At 45.4% G+C, this 18,554-nt stretch overlaps 1 protein-coding gene across 1 annotated transcript; it reads right to left on the bottom strand.

The window, feature by feature from the left end:
- Positions 1-320: 320 nt before the first annotated feature.
- On the bottom strand, positions 321-911 carry LOC138370736 (uncharacterized). The gene has a single exon (XM_069335335.1). The coding sequence runs from the start codon at positions 909-911 to the stop codon at positions 321-323; it is 591 nt and encodes a 196-aa protein (XP_069191436.1).
- Positions 912-18,554: the final 17,643 nt, after the last annotated feature.

Raw genomic sequence — 18,554 nt, 5'->3', positions numbered from 1 at the left:
GCACTTGGAATGGATCAGGATAAGGATTTGGGATGGGACGGAGTGGGGGGAAAGGACTAGTGCCCAACCACTTGTGGACGGTCGGGGATTGAACGCCGAGCTGCATTATGCTCTACCGTCCACCGTAAGTGATGGTTGGACAGTCATACGACTGAGGGTTTGATGAGAGGACGTGAGTCATTGATGGATGACTGCTATCCTTCTGCTCATGCTTATGTTAGTAAACACACACACACACACTTTTTTTTCGGTGGGTAGGGATGAGTAATTATCCCTATCCACTGTGACTCACCCTAATTCATTCTACACTAACTGACATCTCAATAAAACTGGATAGCGCTCCGGGTATTGCGCAAGAACTCGTGCAAAGTTGGTCTTTCTGACTCATTGCGACTCATACCTAATTGGACACAATCCTGAAGCTCATAAGGCTTACACACCATAGCCTTAACAACCTGGTAGATCATATATGACAATCCTACCACATCAGCGCTGCAGGTGACCGGCGACCCCATCGCCGCCTCGTAGGCGTACCAAGGACTTTTAGTCAACAATTTTTCCACTTGCTGTGGCTCCTGTCGTTTAGTTACGACTTGTCCTTGTAAAACTGATATACCGAAGTCTATAATGGCTGCCCGTGGCTTTCCTGGGTCGCTACGATCTATAATGATGTTATTTGACTTAAAATCACCATGTATGACGCCCTTTTGGTGAATCTCGTTGAGTTTGACAATTACGTCCTCAATCACTCGAAGCCAAAATAAATCCTCCAGACGTATTAATCCATTTAACTGCTTATAAATTAAATCCCGGAGATTCTCTGCGCCGACGTACGTCATGAAATAACACCTGTCCTCAGGGTACGTGCAGAGGACATACGGGGCTCCTCCAGCACCGTCAAGAAGTCTCATGATATCCACTTCTCGCAGCATATCTTTGGTCCCGGTCTCAGTATTTAAGATAACCTTGAGAACAACGGGTGCGTCCAGACCAGGAAGGTGCCATAGCTAGGTCTTTCCATGGCCTACACTTCCAAGATCCCGAACTTTAAGGTTCTTCTTATGCTTTTTAACCCATGTTGCATCGCCGTGCAATTTAAGCTGAAGATCGTGAAGAGAAGAGTTATCTTTCCAGAAGTAGGATGGCTTACAGCAGTAGCAACCCATGTCGTCGGTCTTGCTCTCGCTTCAGTGAGCTGACACTGGTCGTGTAGATATCCTAGATACAGTAATATAGTGATGCTCCCTGACCAGAAGGTCGCCCCAGCAGATGATCTTCTTTCGATGGAAGGCCAGGTTCTGTGGGTGGCTAAGGTTCGCACATTTCTGATTAACTTAATTAACACTTCGTATTTTGCACGCTGTGACAAATCATGAACTGGGCATAAAGGACCAATCAGGAAAAATAACGAAGCCATTTCTCTCGGCAGACTTCGACCCATCCGCATACAGATCATACATTACATCAGTTACCCCTTACAGGGGAAAACGTTTAACTCATCACCAACCTGCCTTGGATGACTATGCTAAAGGCAGCAGCAACACAGCCCATTCTCTATATTTCGCATCAACGTACAAAACACAAAGCCCTAACCTAACCAGAAAGATGCGAACCGAAGCAACCTACCTAACGTAACCTCCCGATTGATAGATAACGTAGATATATATATGCGAGCCTCTACTTATCATACATTAGAGGGGTGGACCATAGCGTACATATTTAGACGCATTAGTTGAGAGGCCGAGTTGCTGTGCCCCATACAAGGGCAAACAGTCTCATGGAACGCTTGTAGATTTCAACTTTGCTGGCTAAAAACTCACCTTACCAGAGATAACAATGCCGAAAATTTAGTTATATAAACTTAAGAATAGTTATCCCGAATAAGGAAACAGTAAATTAACTCTACACAACACACTCGCTCACAATCACCGCTGAGCTGTTGGCTTAATCACCGGTAATTGGCACTAATTACTTGTTAATGCGATATAAATTAGCTAATTTAAAATTTCGGGTCCTATTTTGAGCTTAGTGACAGATTCTGAAAAGTGGCAGTTGTGTAAATTAATAAGAACTATTGCCTCCCCTATACGGCAATTATAGACGAGAACTCCTGGATGAATTTGAAGTAGAACAGTGCAAACTCGAAGTAGCAGGTTCATTGTTCATCACAATGATATATGTGAAGTAAATCATGTGTATGCGACAAGTAACAAAGTAGACCAACAGATGTTGTCACAGCTCGTATAAGACTTGGCTACAAGTATCTCTGGCAGTTCGGCATATATAGGGATCTAGATGAAGTAAAGTGTAAAGTGTGTGGACAAAGACAGGGCCACACATTCGAACACTATATCTTGGATTGTAGTAAAATTGAGCCATTTAGAGATCAATCTAAGCTCACTCTGTATGATATGGCAACCTATCTTATTACCATGAATAAATTACCTGAAATCCTTGCACTGTATCCACATTTCGCTTCAAGTAGATAAACGACTTATGAGATTCAGAGACAAGTAGTGTATTGTGAAGACTAATAAAAAACAGAAGCTACCCAATGACTGTAATATCTCCATTGGTCAAACTATTATGTATTAGCGATAAGACCTACCATTAATGTATGATGACTTACTGTAAATATATAGCTCTTGAAATAGCACTTTCTCTGTAACTAGCTGACATTGTAACTATAAAGTGTGAAGGATAGATGAAATTGTTTATGTAACAATCTAAGATGAGGTCTGATAAAGACCTTTTGTGCCCTCTGTAATGCTTTTTGCGCTACCGCTCACAGGATGAGTATGGGGTGCACAATAAACTAGCCTACTCGTCTGCTGGTATGGTGGTGATGATGTGGTGACTCCACCACTGAACTACAGTAATGGGGACACTGTTGTGTGTGCAGCTCTCCCACACGACGATGGGTCACATTATCTGGCATACAACAGGAAACTTGCCCAGGTGGAGAGTGAACACTTGGGCTGGACGGTAGAGCGACGGTCTGTCTTCATGCAGGTCGGCGTTCAATCCCCGACCGTCCAAGTGGTTGGCCACCATTCCTCTCCTCTCGTACCATCCTAAGTCCTTATCCTGACCCCTTCCAAGTGCTATATAGTCGAATTGCCTTGCACTTTCCCCTGATAATTCCCTCCCAGGTGGAGATCTGGTGATGTTTTGTACCGCGTCTGTTGCAATAGTTACAAAATGGTAGTGAATACCAGTTTGTAACTATTTTCTTGATTCTGTAAGTGTCATTGACAAGGGGCCTGACAGCTGAGTGGACAGCGCTTTGGGATTCGTCGTCCTAAGGTTCCGTGTTCGATCCCCGGTGGAGGCGGAAACAAATGGGTAAAGTTTCTTTCATCCTGATGCTGCTGTTCACCTAGCAGTAAATAAGTACTTTGGAGTTAGACAGCTGCTACGGGTTGCTTTCTGGGGGATGTGTAACAAAAAAGAAGGTCTGGTCGAGAACCGGGCCGCGGGGACGCTCATCCCCGAAATCATCTCAAGATAGTCTTATAAAGATAAGACACCGAGTGAATGAACAGTGTCAAAGTGTTATTTTGTTCAACATTGTTCAACATTGTTCAACATACGTCATAGTTTTCTCTCTGTATGGAGGGAAGGTTTGGCGTTTTTCTCTAGATTAACTATTTATTACTTTATTGTAAATTTTATCAACGAAGTAGATATTTTTACTGTGTAATTTGCTGTAATCACCGTTACAGATACACATGAGGGCTCCTGGCATTGCTCGGGAGCCGGAGACCACATCATCACTACACACTGTCCTCATCACTGTAACCATCTTCACTACACACTGTCTTCATCACTGTAACCATCTTCACTACACACCATTATCATCACTGTCTTCATCACTTATTCACAGAGGAAGATAGTATGGGGCTACAAGATGACCTAGACAAACTTGATGAGTGCTCCATCAAATGGCAACTAAAGTTCAACCCAAGTAAATGTAATGTAATGAAAATAGACGGTGGAAACAGGAGGCCAGACACAGTATACAGAATGAGAAATGAAATACTTCATAAAATTGACAGAAAGATCTAGAAGTTTATATCACGCCAAACCTGTCTCCTGAAACCCACATCAAAAGAATAACATCTGCGGCATATGCGAGGATGGCTAACATCAGAACGGCCTTCAGGAATCTGTATAAGGAAACATCTAGAATCTTGTATACCGCATATGTAAGGCCAGTCCTGGAGTATGCGGCCCCAACATGGAGCCCTAACCTTGTCAAGCACAAGGCAAAGCTGGAAAAAGTTCAGAGGTATGCCACTAGGCTAATCCCACAACTAAGAGGCATGAGTTACGAGGAAAACATTGTAAATGTGTGGCCACGTCTGTGGTAGAAAATAATAATAAAAAAAACTCCAACTTACTAGATTTATCCAATCCTCACTTGACCAGTTACCTCCTCCGGGGAAACAAGGAAAGGCTGCGGGAAATTCATCTCACAACACTGGAAGAAAGAAGAGTAAGGGGAGACTTGATCACTATCTACAAAATTCTCAGGGGAATTGACAGGGTTACCTTGAGGTTACCTTGAGGAGCTTCCAGGGCTTAGCGTCCCCTCGGCTCGGTCTTCGACCAGGCCTCCTGGTTGCTGGACTGATCAACCAGGCTGATGGACGCGGCTGCTCGCAGCCTGACGTATGAGTCACAGCCTGGTTGATCAGGGTAGATAAGTATAAGCTGTAACACGGGTGGTATGTGAACAAGGAGACACAGGAGGACACTGAGTACCCAAATGAGCCACAGGGACGTTAGAAAGAACTTTTTCAGTGTTAGAGTAGTTAACCGGTGGAATGCATTTGGCAATGATGAGGTGGAGGCTGACTCCATACAGTTTCAAATGTAGATATGATAGAGCCTAGTACTCACAGGAACCTGTACATCAGTTGATTGACAGTTGAGAGGCGGGACCAAAGAGGCAGAGCTCAACCCCCACAAGCACAACGAGGTGAGTGCTGTAACTATCTTCACTACACACTTTCATCACTGTAACCTATATAGTAGCATCTTGCATTTATATAGTAGATATTATTATAGTGTGTGTGTGTGTGTTGGCGGTGTTGTCGTTGTTGATCCTTCTTTCTGGACAACCCAACCCACAACTCGATGGAGTGCTTATACTTTACCAGGAGATCACACTAGGCGCTTCTGGCTCTTGGAGAGGGGCTCAACGTCACACATTTAGGGGATGCGGCTTTAACACTCAGCCTCGTCGTCACGTGCACACACCCACTCGAGCCGCTGTGACTCCCCCACTCTCTCCTTATGTGCCATGATCTCCTCAATCCCCTTTAACTTACTAGTTTTCCATCCTACCCTGTCCACAGCGGTGGTTCTTGGGTCTTTCTCCCTCCCTCTCTCTCTCCTTCTTTACTACTTCCTGGGAAGCCTCACTAGGACAAGGGCAAACACCAGCAAATTTGAATACATTTACTGGACAAAGCACATACACAGTACATACCCACATACAATAATAATAATCATGAATCCTACACTCAGTCAGTGTAGGATTTTTCAGTCAGGTTGCACTCCAACACCATCAGAACTCTATCATCAGCTTATGAAGTGGTATCCTCCCAGCAAACACAAATCGCATAGAAAACGTTTGTCTATCTCTTCCCATAGGTGTAGGAATGACTTGCATTGAGAATGGTGCAGGAGAGCCTTTAAGAAACTTTCAATCCAAAAATCCAAACACATAGGTTTTATAATAAATTGTTTTTCGACGACTATTTTGTTCCTAATGTATTACAAATAGTTTTTACATGTTTAAATATAAAATTTATGGTGTTTTTTGTAAAATTCAATAATAAATTGTGAATGATATTTAATGGCTGAATGAAACCTTCAAAATACATTTAGTTATTCTATGATCAGAAAAAAGTAGTTTTCCAAATTTTCTAAAAATCGCTCTTTTTAACACAATTTGACTCCTTATGCATTCCACTAAACACTAATATCATGTTTAAATATAAAATTTATGTATTATTCCCTAAAATAATTCATATAAATTATAAATGTTGCTGGAAAGTGGTGTGAAAGAATCTGAAAACGTTTTGCTGTCTTATATATTGGAGGAGAGCAAGGAGGAAGGAGGAGGAGGAGGGCGGAGAGGAAGGAGGAGGAGGGCGAGGAGGAAGGAGGACGAGGACGAGGAGGAAGGAAGATGGTGAGGAGGAAGGAGGATGGAGAAGAGCAAGGAGGAAGGAGGAATAGGAGGGCGAGGAGGAAGTTGGAGGAGGGCGAGGAGGAAGTTGGAGGAGGGCGAGGAGGAAGGAGGAGGAGGAAGGAGGAGGAGGAGGGCGAGGAGGAAGGAGGAGGAGGAGGGCGAGGAGAAAGGAGGAGTAGGGCGAGGAGGAAGGAAGAGGAGGGCGAGGAGGAAGGAGGAGGTGGGCGAGGTGGAATGAGGAGGGCAAGGAGGAAGGAGGAAGAGGGCAAAGAGGAAGCAGGGGTAGAAGTAGTAGAGGTAAACAGGGGAGGGAGAAGAGGAGGAGTGAGGGAAGGGGGATGAGAAGGAAGGGGAAGGGGAAGTGGAAGGGGTGAGGGTAGGGGGAAGAAGTAAAAGAACGGGGCAGTAAGGAGGGGGAGGGGTAAGAGAAGGGGGGATGGGGAGGAGGGAGAAAAGGAGGGGTAACAGATGGGGATGAGGAGGAAGGGGAAGAGGAGGGGTAAGAGAAGGGGAAGAGGAGAGGGAGGGGTGAAAGAAAGGGGGGTAAAAAGGGGTGAGGGGTAAGAGAAGGGTGGATGAGGAGGAGGGGAGGATGGGGAAGAGAAGGAGGATGAAAATGAGGAGGAATGGGAAGAGGAGAGGGAAGAGGGGAGGGGGAAAGAGAAGGGGATGAGAAGGAAGGGGAAGAAGAGGGGGGGAGAGAGGAGGGGTAAGAGAAGGGGAAGATGAGTAGGAGGGGTAAGAGAAGGGGGTAAAGAGGGGGAGGGGTAAGAGAAGGGTGGAGGAGGGGAGGATGAGGAGGATGGAGAAGAGGAGGATGAAAATGAGGAGGAAGGGGAATAGGGGAGGGGAAAGAGAAGGGGGATGAGGAGGAATGGGAAGAGGAGGGGGAAGAAGGGAGGGGGTAAAAGAAAGGGAAAGAGAATGGGGTAGGGGTAAGAGAAGGGGGAGGAGGAGGGGGGAGGGGTAAGGGAAGGGGGATGAGGAGTGGGGAGGGGGTAAGAGAAGGGGGGATGTGAAGGAAGGGAAAGAGGAGGGTAGAGGGGAGGGGTAAGAGAAAGGGAATGAGGAGGAGGGGGGAAGAGAGGAAGGTGGGGAGGAGAAGATGGGGAGGAAGTGTAACAGGATCTGTGTGATGGCTGGGGCATGTACACTGTAGGCCTACAGATTTGCCGTGACGTGTTAGGGCGCTTGATTAAACAGGCATGTCTTGGTAGATGACTATGGTGTGTTCATCTTCATAAAATACAGCAAGAAAAATAAAGAATCAGATAATAATGTTTTACATTAATTTATCTCTGATTTTACTAATGAATTAAATTAATATTATTAAATGAACATGCAGGTTGGTGAGGCAGCGACGGTTGTCGTGAGGGTCCCACCAGGCGAGGGTCAGCTAGTACCCAGCTGACCATCACCCGGGTAGTGGTCCGGTGTTTATACCCGCGCGTAGTGACCATCACCCCCTCCCCCTGCTCTACCCCTGCCTTCTCTTACCCCTACCCCTGCTCTTCCCCTTCCTTCTCTTACCCCTCCCCCTGCTCAGCCCCTGCCTTCTCTTACCCCTCCCCCTGTTCTTCCCCCCCTTCCTCCTCATCCCCCCCTTCTCTTCCCCCTACCCTCTCCCCCTCTCCTTCCCCTTCCTTCTCGCCCTCCTCCTTCTTCTTCCTCGGCCTCTTCCTCCTTCCTCCTCGACCTCCTATTCCTTCCTTCTCGCTCTCCTCTTTCCTCCTTCCTCCTAGTTCTCCTCCTCCTCCTCCTTACCTTCCTCCTACTTCCTCCTCCTTCATCCTTTCTCCCTCGACCTCATCCTCTTACCTGGAATTCTTCCTCCTTCCTCCTCGCTCTCCTCCTCCTTCCTCCTCGCTCTCCTCCTTCCTCCTCCACCTTCTTCCTCCTCGCCCTCCTCGACCTCCTATTCCTTCCTTCTCGCCCTCCTCCTCCTCACTCTCCTCCTCCTTCCTCTTCGCCCTCCTCCTTCCTCCACCTTCTTCCTCCTCGCCCTCCTCGACCTCCTATTCCTTCTTTCTCGTCCTCCTCCTTTCTCTTCGCCCTCCTCCTCCTCCTTCTTCTACCTCTTTCCTCCTCGCCCTCCTATTCCTTCCTTCTCGCCCTCCTCTTCGCTCTCCTCCTTCTTCCTCGCCCTCTCCCTCCTCCCTCCTCGACCTCCTATTTCTTCGTTTTCGCCCTCCTCTTCCTCACTTTCCTCCTCCTTCCTCCACCTCCTTCCTCCTCACCCTCCTCCCTCCTCCTCCTCCTCCTTCCTCCTCGCCCTTCTCGTCCTTCCTTCTCGCCCTCCTCCTTCTTCCTCGCCCTCCTCCCTCCTCCTCGCCCTCCTTCCTCCACCTCCTTCCTCTTCGGCCTCCTCCTTCCTCCTCGCCTCCTCCTCCTTCCTCCTCGCCCTCCTCCTGCTTCCTCCTTGCCCTCCTTCTTCCTCCACCTCCTTCTTCCTCGCCCTCCTCCTCCTTCCTCCTCGCCCTCCTCCTCCTTCCTCCTCGCCCTCCTCCTCCTTCCTCCTCGCCCTCCTCCTTTCTCCTCTTTCTTTCTCGTCCTCCTCCTTACTCCTCACCTGCCTCTTCCTCCCTCTCTCTCATCGCCCTGCTACTCCTCCTTCCTCCTCGCCCTCCTCCTCCCTCCTCGCCCTCCTCATCCTTCCTCCTCGCCCTCCTCCTTCCTGCTCCTTCCTCCTCGCCCTCCTCCTCCCTCCTTGCCCTCCTCCTCCTCCTCCCTACTCGCCCTCCTCCTCCTTCCTCCTCGCCCTACTCCTCCTTCCTCCTCGCCCTCCTCCTCCTTCCTCCTCACCCTCCTCCCTCCTCCTCGCCCTCCTCCCTCCTCCTTTCTCCTCCTTCCTCCTCACCCTCCTCGCCCTCCTCCCTCCTCCTTCCTCCTCCTCGTCCCTGCTCCCTCTTCACCCTCCTCCTCCTTCATCCTCGCCCTCCTCCCTCCTCCTCGCTCTCCTCCTCGCCCTCCTCGTCCTTCCTTCTCGCCCTCCTCCTCCTTCTTCCTCGCCCTTCCTCCTCGCTCTCTTCCTCCTTCCTCGCCTTCCTCCTCCTTCCTCCTCGACCTCCTATTCCTTCCTTCCTTCTCGCCCTCCTCCTCGCTCTCCTTCCTAGCCCTCTCCCTCCTTCCTCCTCTCTCGCCTCCTCCTCTTTCCTCCTTCCTCCTCGCTCGCCTCCTCCTCCTTCCTCCTCGCTCTCCTTCTCCTCCTCTTTCCTCCTTGCCCTCCTCCTCCTACCTCATCGTCCTCCTATTCCTTCCTTCTCGCCCTCCTCCTTCCTCGCCCTCTTCCTCCTTGCTCTCCTCCACCTCCTTCTTCCTCGCTCTCCTCCTTCCTCTTCGCCCTCCTTTTCCTCCTTCCTTCTCGCTCTCCTCCTCCTTCCTTCCCGCCTTCCTCCTTACTCCTCACCCGCCTCCTCCCCCTCTCCCTCCTCGCCCTCCTCCTCCTCCTTCCTCCTCGTTCTCCTCTTCGTCTGCCTCCCCCTCTCCCTCCTCGCCCTCCTCCTCCTCCTTCTCCTCTTCGTCTGCCTCCTTCCTCCTCGCCCTCCTCCTTCCTCCTCGCCCTCCTCCTCCTTCCTCCGCCTCCTCCTTCCTACTCGCCCTCCTCCTCCTCCTTTCTCCTTGCCCTCCTCCTCCTCCTTTCTCCTCGCCCTCCTCCTCGCCATACTCCTGCCTTCTCGCCCTCTTCCTCGTTCCTCCTCCTCCTCCCTCTTCGCCCTTTTCCTTCCTCCTCGCCCTCCTCCTCCTTCCTCCTCGCTCTACTCCTCCTTCCTCCTCGCCCTCCTCCTCCTTCCTCCTCGCTCTACTCCTCCTTCCTCCTCGCCCTCCTCCTCCTTCCTCCTCGCTCTACTCCTCCTTCCTCCTCGCCCTCCTCCTCCCTCTTCGCCCTTTTCCTTCCTCCTCCTCAACGTCCTCTTTAACTTCCTCCTCTACCTCATTCTCTTTCCTCCTCTGCCTCGACCTCCTCCTCCTCCTTCCTCCTTTGCCTCGACCTCTTCCTCCTCCTTCCTCCTCGATCTCCTCCTCCTTCCTCCTCGACCTCATCCTTTTACTTGGAATTCTTCCTCCTCGACCTCTTCTTAAGAATATGAGTAAAAATGATGAATTAACCTTTATTATGACCCTGTTTCATTTTACTAAATGTAGAAATATACTTTTATATTTCTACATTTACAAAAATAAAAGCAATAACAAACTACGATTATGAAACATTTAAGGTTGCCACAAGGTTTCAAATTTTTTTTAGCCAACGTTTTGTGCAATACGTTTTAGAAACTTATTTACATCCACACAAAATTACGCATCTAATGCGTGAAAACAAACGTTGCCAATACTTTCCAACACTTTCCAGATACGTTGTGGCAACCTAAAATTGTTTCCTGGGAGCTATCTCCTGGTTCACCACCTAATATTACCAACCTCTTCAAGTAGGTCAAGTCCTATAATACAATGTTGCACTATCAGCAAGAGAATATATATATCTATAAACATGTACAAGGAAAATCAGCATATGAATGCAATAACACATATATATAAGTATAAATGTTCCTTGATACACAACAATGATCAATCGATCACTCTATCAGTCCTAGAACACATACATCTGTAGGTAATCCAGCCTACGATTGTAACTCTAAACTTTAGTATAAAACACTCCTTGACATAAGAATGCAAACAATCACCCACCTCTCACTGCGTTTTGCACGCTAATGACAACCAAACACTCGATTTTCCAAACACTATTTTCTTATTTACTGCCCATAATCTTAAACTCCGTGCAAATTTTGCCCAATTATTTTTACATATGAATCTTCATGTCTGTATTTCCGACCTCCTAGTCAGGTCAGGCTTGATAGAATAATTCTAAAAGGGGAGACTCGTTTTTCGGCTACCTGGGATCATAACAATACATAAAAAGACGCACCTATTCGAATGCAACGTTGTGTCAAAATTATGTAACGTTGTGTCAAAATTTCAAAGCAATCGGTAAAGAGGTTTTCAAAGATTTTCCTCACACGAAAAACACAGTTTTTCAGAAAAAAACATGTTTTTTTTTACCATCACAGACGTGACATCTATATAGTATGTATATAAAAAGCTGCTCGGATGCGAATGGAACGTTGTGTGAAAATTTAAAAGCAATCGGTGAAGAACTTTCGGAGATTAATCAGATGTAACAGTCATGGAAAGGAGCGGAGGTTTCCACACTGCAGTCTACACTAAGGAAACAAACATAGGAATGTGCCTCAATGCCAACAGTGACTGCCCAGACAGGTACAAGAGGAGTGTCGTTAACGCTTATGTCGACCGTGCTCTCAGCCAGAGCTCAGGATGGAAGCAAGTCGATGAAGAACTCTGTAGGGTAAGGCAGGTCGTAGTCAACAACGGCTTCTCCAATGGTTTCGTTAAAGACATCATAAGAAGGAAGGTGAAATGCCATGCAACCTCTGAAGAGACAACAAACACAACAACTGTACCCCCTATTAGACTATTTTACAGGAACTTCTCTTCCACAGCTCATAAAACGGAGGAAAGGGTCCTGAAAGATATTGTTAATAGAAACGTTATCCCTACAGACAAAAATCAGAAGATACAATTGACGATTTACTATAAAACCAAGAAAACGGCCAACCTACTCATGAGAAACTCTCCAGACACAAAGCAGAACGCTTTAAAGGACACCAATGTCGTCTATGCCTTCAAATGCCCACTTGGGGACTGTAAGCCTCAAAGAATTCAGTATATAGGCAAGACAACAACAACTCTTTCAAAGCGATTAACGATGCATAAGCAACAGGGCTCCATTAAGGAACATATAATCTCTTCCCACAACCAGACCATCACCAGAGAAGAACAAAAAACACGGAAATCATCGATAGATACAGCGATAGCAGGCGGCTGGATATCTGTGAGGCACTACACATTAAGAAGTCGACACCAGCAATCAACAGCCAATTAATGCACAACTATATTCTACCCACTTCAAGACTCCACACCAATATAGAAGCATCAAGAAATATGGGCCAATAGGCCCTTTGCAGTTACTTCCATTCTTCCCTTTAACTTACAAAATATTATACCCATTGTTTCGTGTTCTGTCTTGTGTTGATAGTTTGTTTTCACCTCATCCAAAAACTGTTGTAACATATCACCTAACCCAAATGCAGGTATAAAATCGAAGATGTTTAAACTCTGTTCAGTTATAAGTTGTGTGTGAGTAAACTAAAGTCTTTGAAAATGTAATAAGTTTTACGAAACGCGCTCGTGTCGCGTCAGAATAGAAATAAAAATGAATTTTGTAGAATTGATTTTTCAGTTACATCAACAGTGATGAAAAATATAAGAAAAATTGAGAAAATTCGTGTTAAAATTATTAATCTTACTTTTTCGGTCATATTTAAGAATATATGTCTACAGGAAAGACTGCTGTAGACATATATTACATAGAAAGATATATATATATATATATATATATATATATATATATATATATATATATATATATATATATATATATATATATATAAATACATATATATATATATATATATATATATATATATATATATATATATATATATATATATATATATATATATATATATATATATATATATATATATATATATATATATGTTGTACCTAGTAGCCAGAACTCACTTCTCAGCCTACTATGCAAGGCCCGATTTGCCTAATAAGCCAAGTTTTCATGAATTAATGTTTTTTCGTCTACCTAACCTACCTAACCTTTTGGGTACCTAACCTTACCTATATATATAGGTTAGGTTAGGTTAGGTAGGGTTGGTTAGGTTCGGTCATATATCTACGTTAATTTTAACTCCAATAAAAAAAAAATGACCTCATACATAGTGAAAAGGGTAGCTTTATCATTTCATAAGAAAAAAATTATAGTAAATATATTAATTCAGGAAAACTTGGCTTATTAGGCAAATCGGGCCTTGAGTAGTAGGCTGAGAAGTGAGTTCTGGCTTAATCCACTTGACCATCATGGTGTGAGTTTTCAGTTGCATATTGTCCTGGGGACCATTCAGGCTTGTTCGCATTTGTGTTCCTCACGTGTGCCCCAAAGAATGAGGTGATTTGGTAAAATGCTATGCCCAAGATTACTATCCGAGTGCCGGCGGTGGGGTGGTTCAAATAGCCTCGGCTATCACCTCATTATGTCCGGTCGTGATGGTCAAGTGGATTAAGGCGTCTTGTACATACCAGTTGCGTGGCATCTGGGAGTATGGGTTCGAGTCACTTCTGGGGTGTGAGTTTTCAGTTGCATATTGTCCTGGGGACCATTCAGGCTTGTTCGCATTTGTGTTCCTCACGTGTGCCCCAAAGAATGAGGTGATTTGGTAAAATGCTATGCCCAAGATTACTATCCGAGTGCCGGCGGTGGGGTGGTTCAAATAGCCTCGGCTATCACCTCATTATGTCCGGTCGTGATGGTCAAGTGGATTAAGGCGTCTTGTACATACCAGTTGCGTGGCATCTGGGAGTATGGGTTCGAGTCACTTCTGGGGTGTGAGTTTTCAGTTGCATATTGTCCTGGGGACCATTCAGGCTTGTTCGCATTTGTGTTCCTCACGTGTGCCCCAAAGAATGAGGTGATTTGGTAAAATGCTATGCCCAAGATTACTATTCGAGTGCCGGCGGTGGGGTGGTTCAAATAGCCTCGGCTATCACCTCATTATGTCCGGTCGTGATGGTCAAGTGGATTAAGGCGTCTTGTACATACCAGTTGCGTGGCATCTGGGAGTATGGGTTCGAGTCACTTCTGGGGTGTGAGTTTTCAGTTATATAAATATATATATATATATGACGGTAATCTCTTTCAAGAGATATTGAGCCTGCTTTTCCCTACGTAAAGTTACTTATATATATACAACACTAAGATGCTACCTTCATGATACGTCTACCAGTAGCACAAAACGTTTTGACCAGGAGGCAAACATACCCTAAACTACCCCCCACTCCTCACTCCCTCCATGCCGGCTCGCCACCGTCGTTAACCAGCAAACTACCATTCCAGCCTTCCTGCATCTGATTGGTGACCCCCTGACTGCACACATGCACCTCTGCACCTTAGCGCCCTCTACCAAATCGATGTCTGGGCCTGAACCAGTCATTGAAGTTAGAATATCCTTTTGCTCTCAAGCTGCGAACAACTAACTGATATACGCTCTGTTTATTGGTGGAGGTTCTCAGCTAGCGCTATATTCTCAGCACCTCTTTAATCATTCGTTTGTCTTAATTTTATTTGTAGCGTAAAGTCACCCTTGTTCTTAATTGTTATGTTATATTTTTTTACTTTTTTTTTTGCACTGTACACAGCCAAGGGATTCTCTTTGTTCATAATTTTTAAACTTAATTAAAGTTTTATTGTTCATACTATGTGTTTCGCATGTCTTCCCTTACTTTACCACAGACAACAGCCAAGCAGTCGATCTTTTTTTTCTAAAATGTGATAGGTATTGACACCAGCTATTAGGAGGACTGCCGAACACATACACTTCTACACTTTCGATCACATTTTTGTGGGGGGCCTCCCCAAGGAGCTTCATTCAGGTACTAGTACCAGAACATCAATTTGTGGTAAGTGTACTTGGCTTTGATACAGTTGCTTTTCAATATTTTCATTACTTTTAATATTTATATGGTGCTGTGTATTTTGTGCATTCCGAGGGTAGCATATTGTGAGTGTTGGATAACTTTGGATTACGTGGTGACTGTAGGCCTCAGTCACTCTCTTAGTTGGTCATCCCTCCCTCAGTGTTATTACTTGTGTATTCCACCTATTTGTCCCTAGGATATTTCTCACATTCCGGCAGATCATCATTTTGGTACCCTGGTACTTTGATTTGTCTTCGGGTCAAAGCACCCTATCTTCTGCAATCCGACCAAAGGAGGATACAGAGGGCCTTAGTTCCTCTAGCACGGACTACGTTGCTGAGTTGGGACCTCAACAGCAGTTCTCGTCACCAGTTGACACTCGCACCCCCTACACATCGGTCAGAGAGGATGATATTTACTTAGGTAGGGAATTAGCTTTCTTTTTATTAGAGCACAAAGATCGTTAATTCTGTAAGTACCATATTTCATTAAGTAGGAAAACCCTTGCTTCTGTCCTATAGAGACTCAGCAAGGTATGCCTACATTCCTAGACTACCTTATTCACTTTTGAAACAATTAAATGTTTCATTTGTTTTAGAAACTATCGGTTTCATTTATTTAGTAGGATTTTCTTGCCCTTATTCTCTTACATTGAGTACCGGGTACAAGGTTTCCTGCGATTTTGATTGACTAATTACTTACCATACTAAAATTAACGTTAATTGTTAAATATTAAATTACCACAGGATAGTTACCAATTGCCACGTCATCCTGTTACTGACTCTTACCATATGGCAAGTATATTCATTGTACATTTATTTGCTATTTTCAAAATGTTTAGTCGTGCAGCATTTCGTAGGGATCCAGCAAGTGAAGTAGAGAACTTAAGTCATGCCAACAGGACCGAATTACAAACTCTTGCACACGAGTATCAATTAGATGCTCCCCCTGGAGCCAACAAAAATGACTTGCATAATATAATCTTGGATCACCTCTTAGATGAAGGAAAGATAGACTCTGAAACTCACGAAAACTATTCTATTGCAGATAAACATACGCTGGCAGCTATGAAATTGAAGCTCGAACTAGCCAACATAGAGCGGGAACAACAAAAAGAAGCTCTCCAGATAAGGAAGCACGAGATGGCCCTAAAGAAAGAAGAGGCGGCCCTAAGAAAAGAAGAACAAGAACGCGATGTGGCCCTAAATGAACGGGAGATGGCCCTAAAGAAGGAAGAGACGGCCCTACTGCAAGAGCGTGAGCGAGTACAGCTTGAAGCAAGACAACGTCACCTGGAGAAGCAACGCGAACATGATAAGAAGCAAGCTGATATGGCTCTAGCATGTCATCAAAAGAACTCACGTTGGAAACTACACACCACACTCAGCGCCAACAAGCTACAGCTAATCTTCCCGTAAGTTTCAATGTCTCCCATGCAAGTACATTAATGCCACCATTCTTTGAGACAGAGATAGACGTGTTTTTCACTACTTTTGAGACCCTAGCTAAAAAACTTAGCTGGCCTGCAAATCAATGGTCTACCCTTCTCAAAGTGCATCTCACAGGTAGGGCTGCAGTTACTCTCAGTACCTTAGCGTCTGAGAATGACTACCAGACCCTGAAGCAAGAAGTTTTGGACGCCTACCTTCTCTCCACCGAAAGCTACAGACAAAAATTCTGTGATTATCTAAAGGCAAGTACCACCACCTTTTTAGAATTTGCCAATACCAGGAAAAGATATTTCATGAAATGGCTGGAAGCTGCACATGTCTCTACATTTTGAGAACTCGTCAACCTTATTCTAGTTGAAGAATTGTTTAGACGTGTTCCCCCTTCCATCCGTTTATATTTAGCAGACAAAGAAGAAACCGACTACATCAGATGTGCGAAATCGGCTGACACCTACAGCCTCATCCATCAGCTAACACCAGATCCACCTTCCAGTAAGAAGTCTTGGTACAGTTATGATAAAGTGAGTACCGATCAAGCAAGTTCTCAATTGTATTGTAATTATTGCAAACTCTATGGACATACAATGAATATATGTGGAAAAGCTCAATACAAAGGCAATGAAACTCCTAAACCCAAACCGACTCCTCCTAAGTCCGGTAAGCCTATGATGAATGTTGTTGTTCCTGTTAATGATCTTTCTCTCTTCAGCAAACACCTGTATCCTGGAACTGTCTCTGCCAACGGTACAGATTCGGAGGGACGTTTCAAATTGAAGATCTTGAGGGACACAGCGGCTCTTCAGTCAATAATATTGAAATCGGCTGTGCCTAACATCACCTACACCGGAGAAACCGTCCTTATCACTGACCTCACTGCTACCACTCCGTATCCACTCGCCAGAGTCCACCTGGTTTGTCCTTTCGTGTCTGGTGAAGTCCAAGTCGCCATCAGGGAAAAGCCTTTTCCCATGTCTGGAGTGCAACTTCTCCTGGGCAACGACTTGGCAGAAGATCTGCAACCTTCCAACTTGATCATCATGGACAAACCCCAGGTGTGTAACTCTGTAGTGCACAATCCCATCTTTAAGTATATTCCAGCAGAGGTCCAAGAAAGTGATGAAGTTTCTCCTCCGGTTTTGGTGACTACCCGTGCACAAGCAGCACTCCCGCAACCAGCAGACTCTACTGCTACCGCTGACCCTCAAGACCCTCAGAATCTACCACCGAATCTTACTAGTTTGGAGTTCCGTAAGTTACAGAGGGAAGATCTATCATTAACACCATTATTCTTCCAGGCTGAGACTCAACTTGACAGTATTCCTGGGTTCTTCCTAGAGAATCAGTTGCTCTACCGCAGGTACAGACCCAGTAAGCTGAAGGAGGATGACGATTGGGCAAATGTCGAACAACTAGTGGTTCCCACCAGCCTTCGGCCCGATATTCTACACCTGGCCCAAGGAGCACCTTCTCACTATGGTTTTAACAAAACCTACCACGGAATCAGACAAGACTACTACTGGCCAGGTATGGTTAAAGACGTCAAAAGTTACGTGCAACAGTGTCATACATGGCAGATGACAGGTAAACCAAACATCTCTATTCCCAAGGCTCCATTGACTCCTATCCAGGAGCCTGCGGAATCTTTCCACAGACTCATCATAGACTGTGTTGGTCCTTTACCCCGGACCAGTTCTGGCAACGCCTATATACTAAATATTCTGTGTCCTACCACCAGATTTCCCATAGCAGTTCCAGTAAAGAACATTATGGCTGCTACTGTGGTGAAACAACTATTGAAGATCTTCACCCAGTATGGATTTCCAAGAGAGGTTCAAAGTGACTGTGGCACCAACTTCACCAGTGATCTCTTCAAGAAGACACTGGAAGAGTTCAACATCACACAGGTATTGTCCAGCCCCTATCATCCTGCTTCACAGGGTTCTCTTGAACGTAGTCATCAGACTATTAAAGCACTCCTAAAGAAATTTTGCAATGAAACCTTTAAAGACTGGGATAAACAACTTGACCTCATCATGTGTATTTTCAGAAGTCTCCCCAATGAGTCTTTAGGAGTATCTCCTTATGAGATGCTCTACGGACGTAAGTGCCGTACTCCTCTCAAAGCTTTTAAAGACTCTACGTAATGCCACCTTCAGTGACCCTCAGAATGTGCCCCAGTTTCTTCAAAATTAAAAGCACCTTCTAGAGAGAGTACATAAATTTGCTAATGACAATCTATTGAAAGCTCAGGAGAGGCTGAAGACTTATTTTGACCAACG

Source organism: Procambarus clarkii, chromosome 33 (genome assembly GCF_040958095.1).
Source record: "Procambarus clarkii isolate CNS0578487 chromosome 33, FALCON_Pclarkii_2.0, whole genome shotgun sequence".
NCBI classification, from domain to species: Eukaryota; Metazoa; Arthropoda; class Malacostraca; order Decapoda; family Cambaridae; genus Procambarus; species Procambarus clarkii.
Note: the sequence above shows the minus strand (reverse complement) of the source record. Positions and strands in the feature narration are given on the sequence as shown.

What these genes read in the sequence shown, in the direction of transcription:
- LOC138370736 (XM_069335335.1), bottom strand. Translation starts at nt 911, where the DNA reads ATGAGACTTCTTGACGGTGCTGGAGGAGCCCCGTATGTCCTCTGCACG.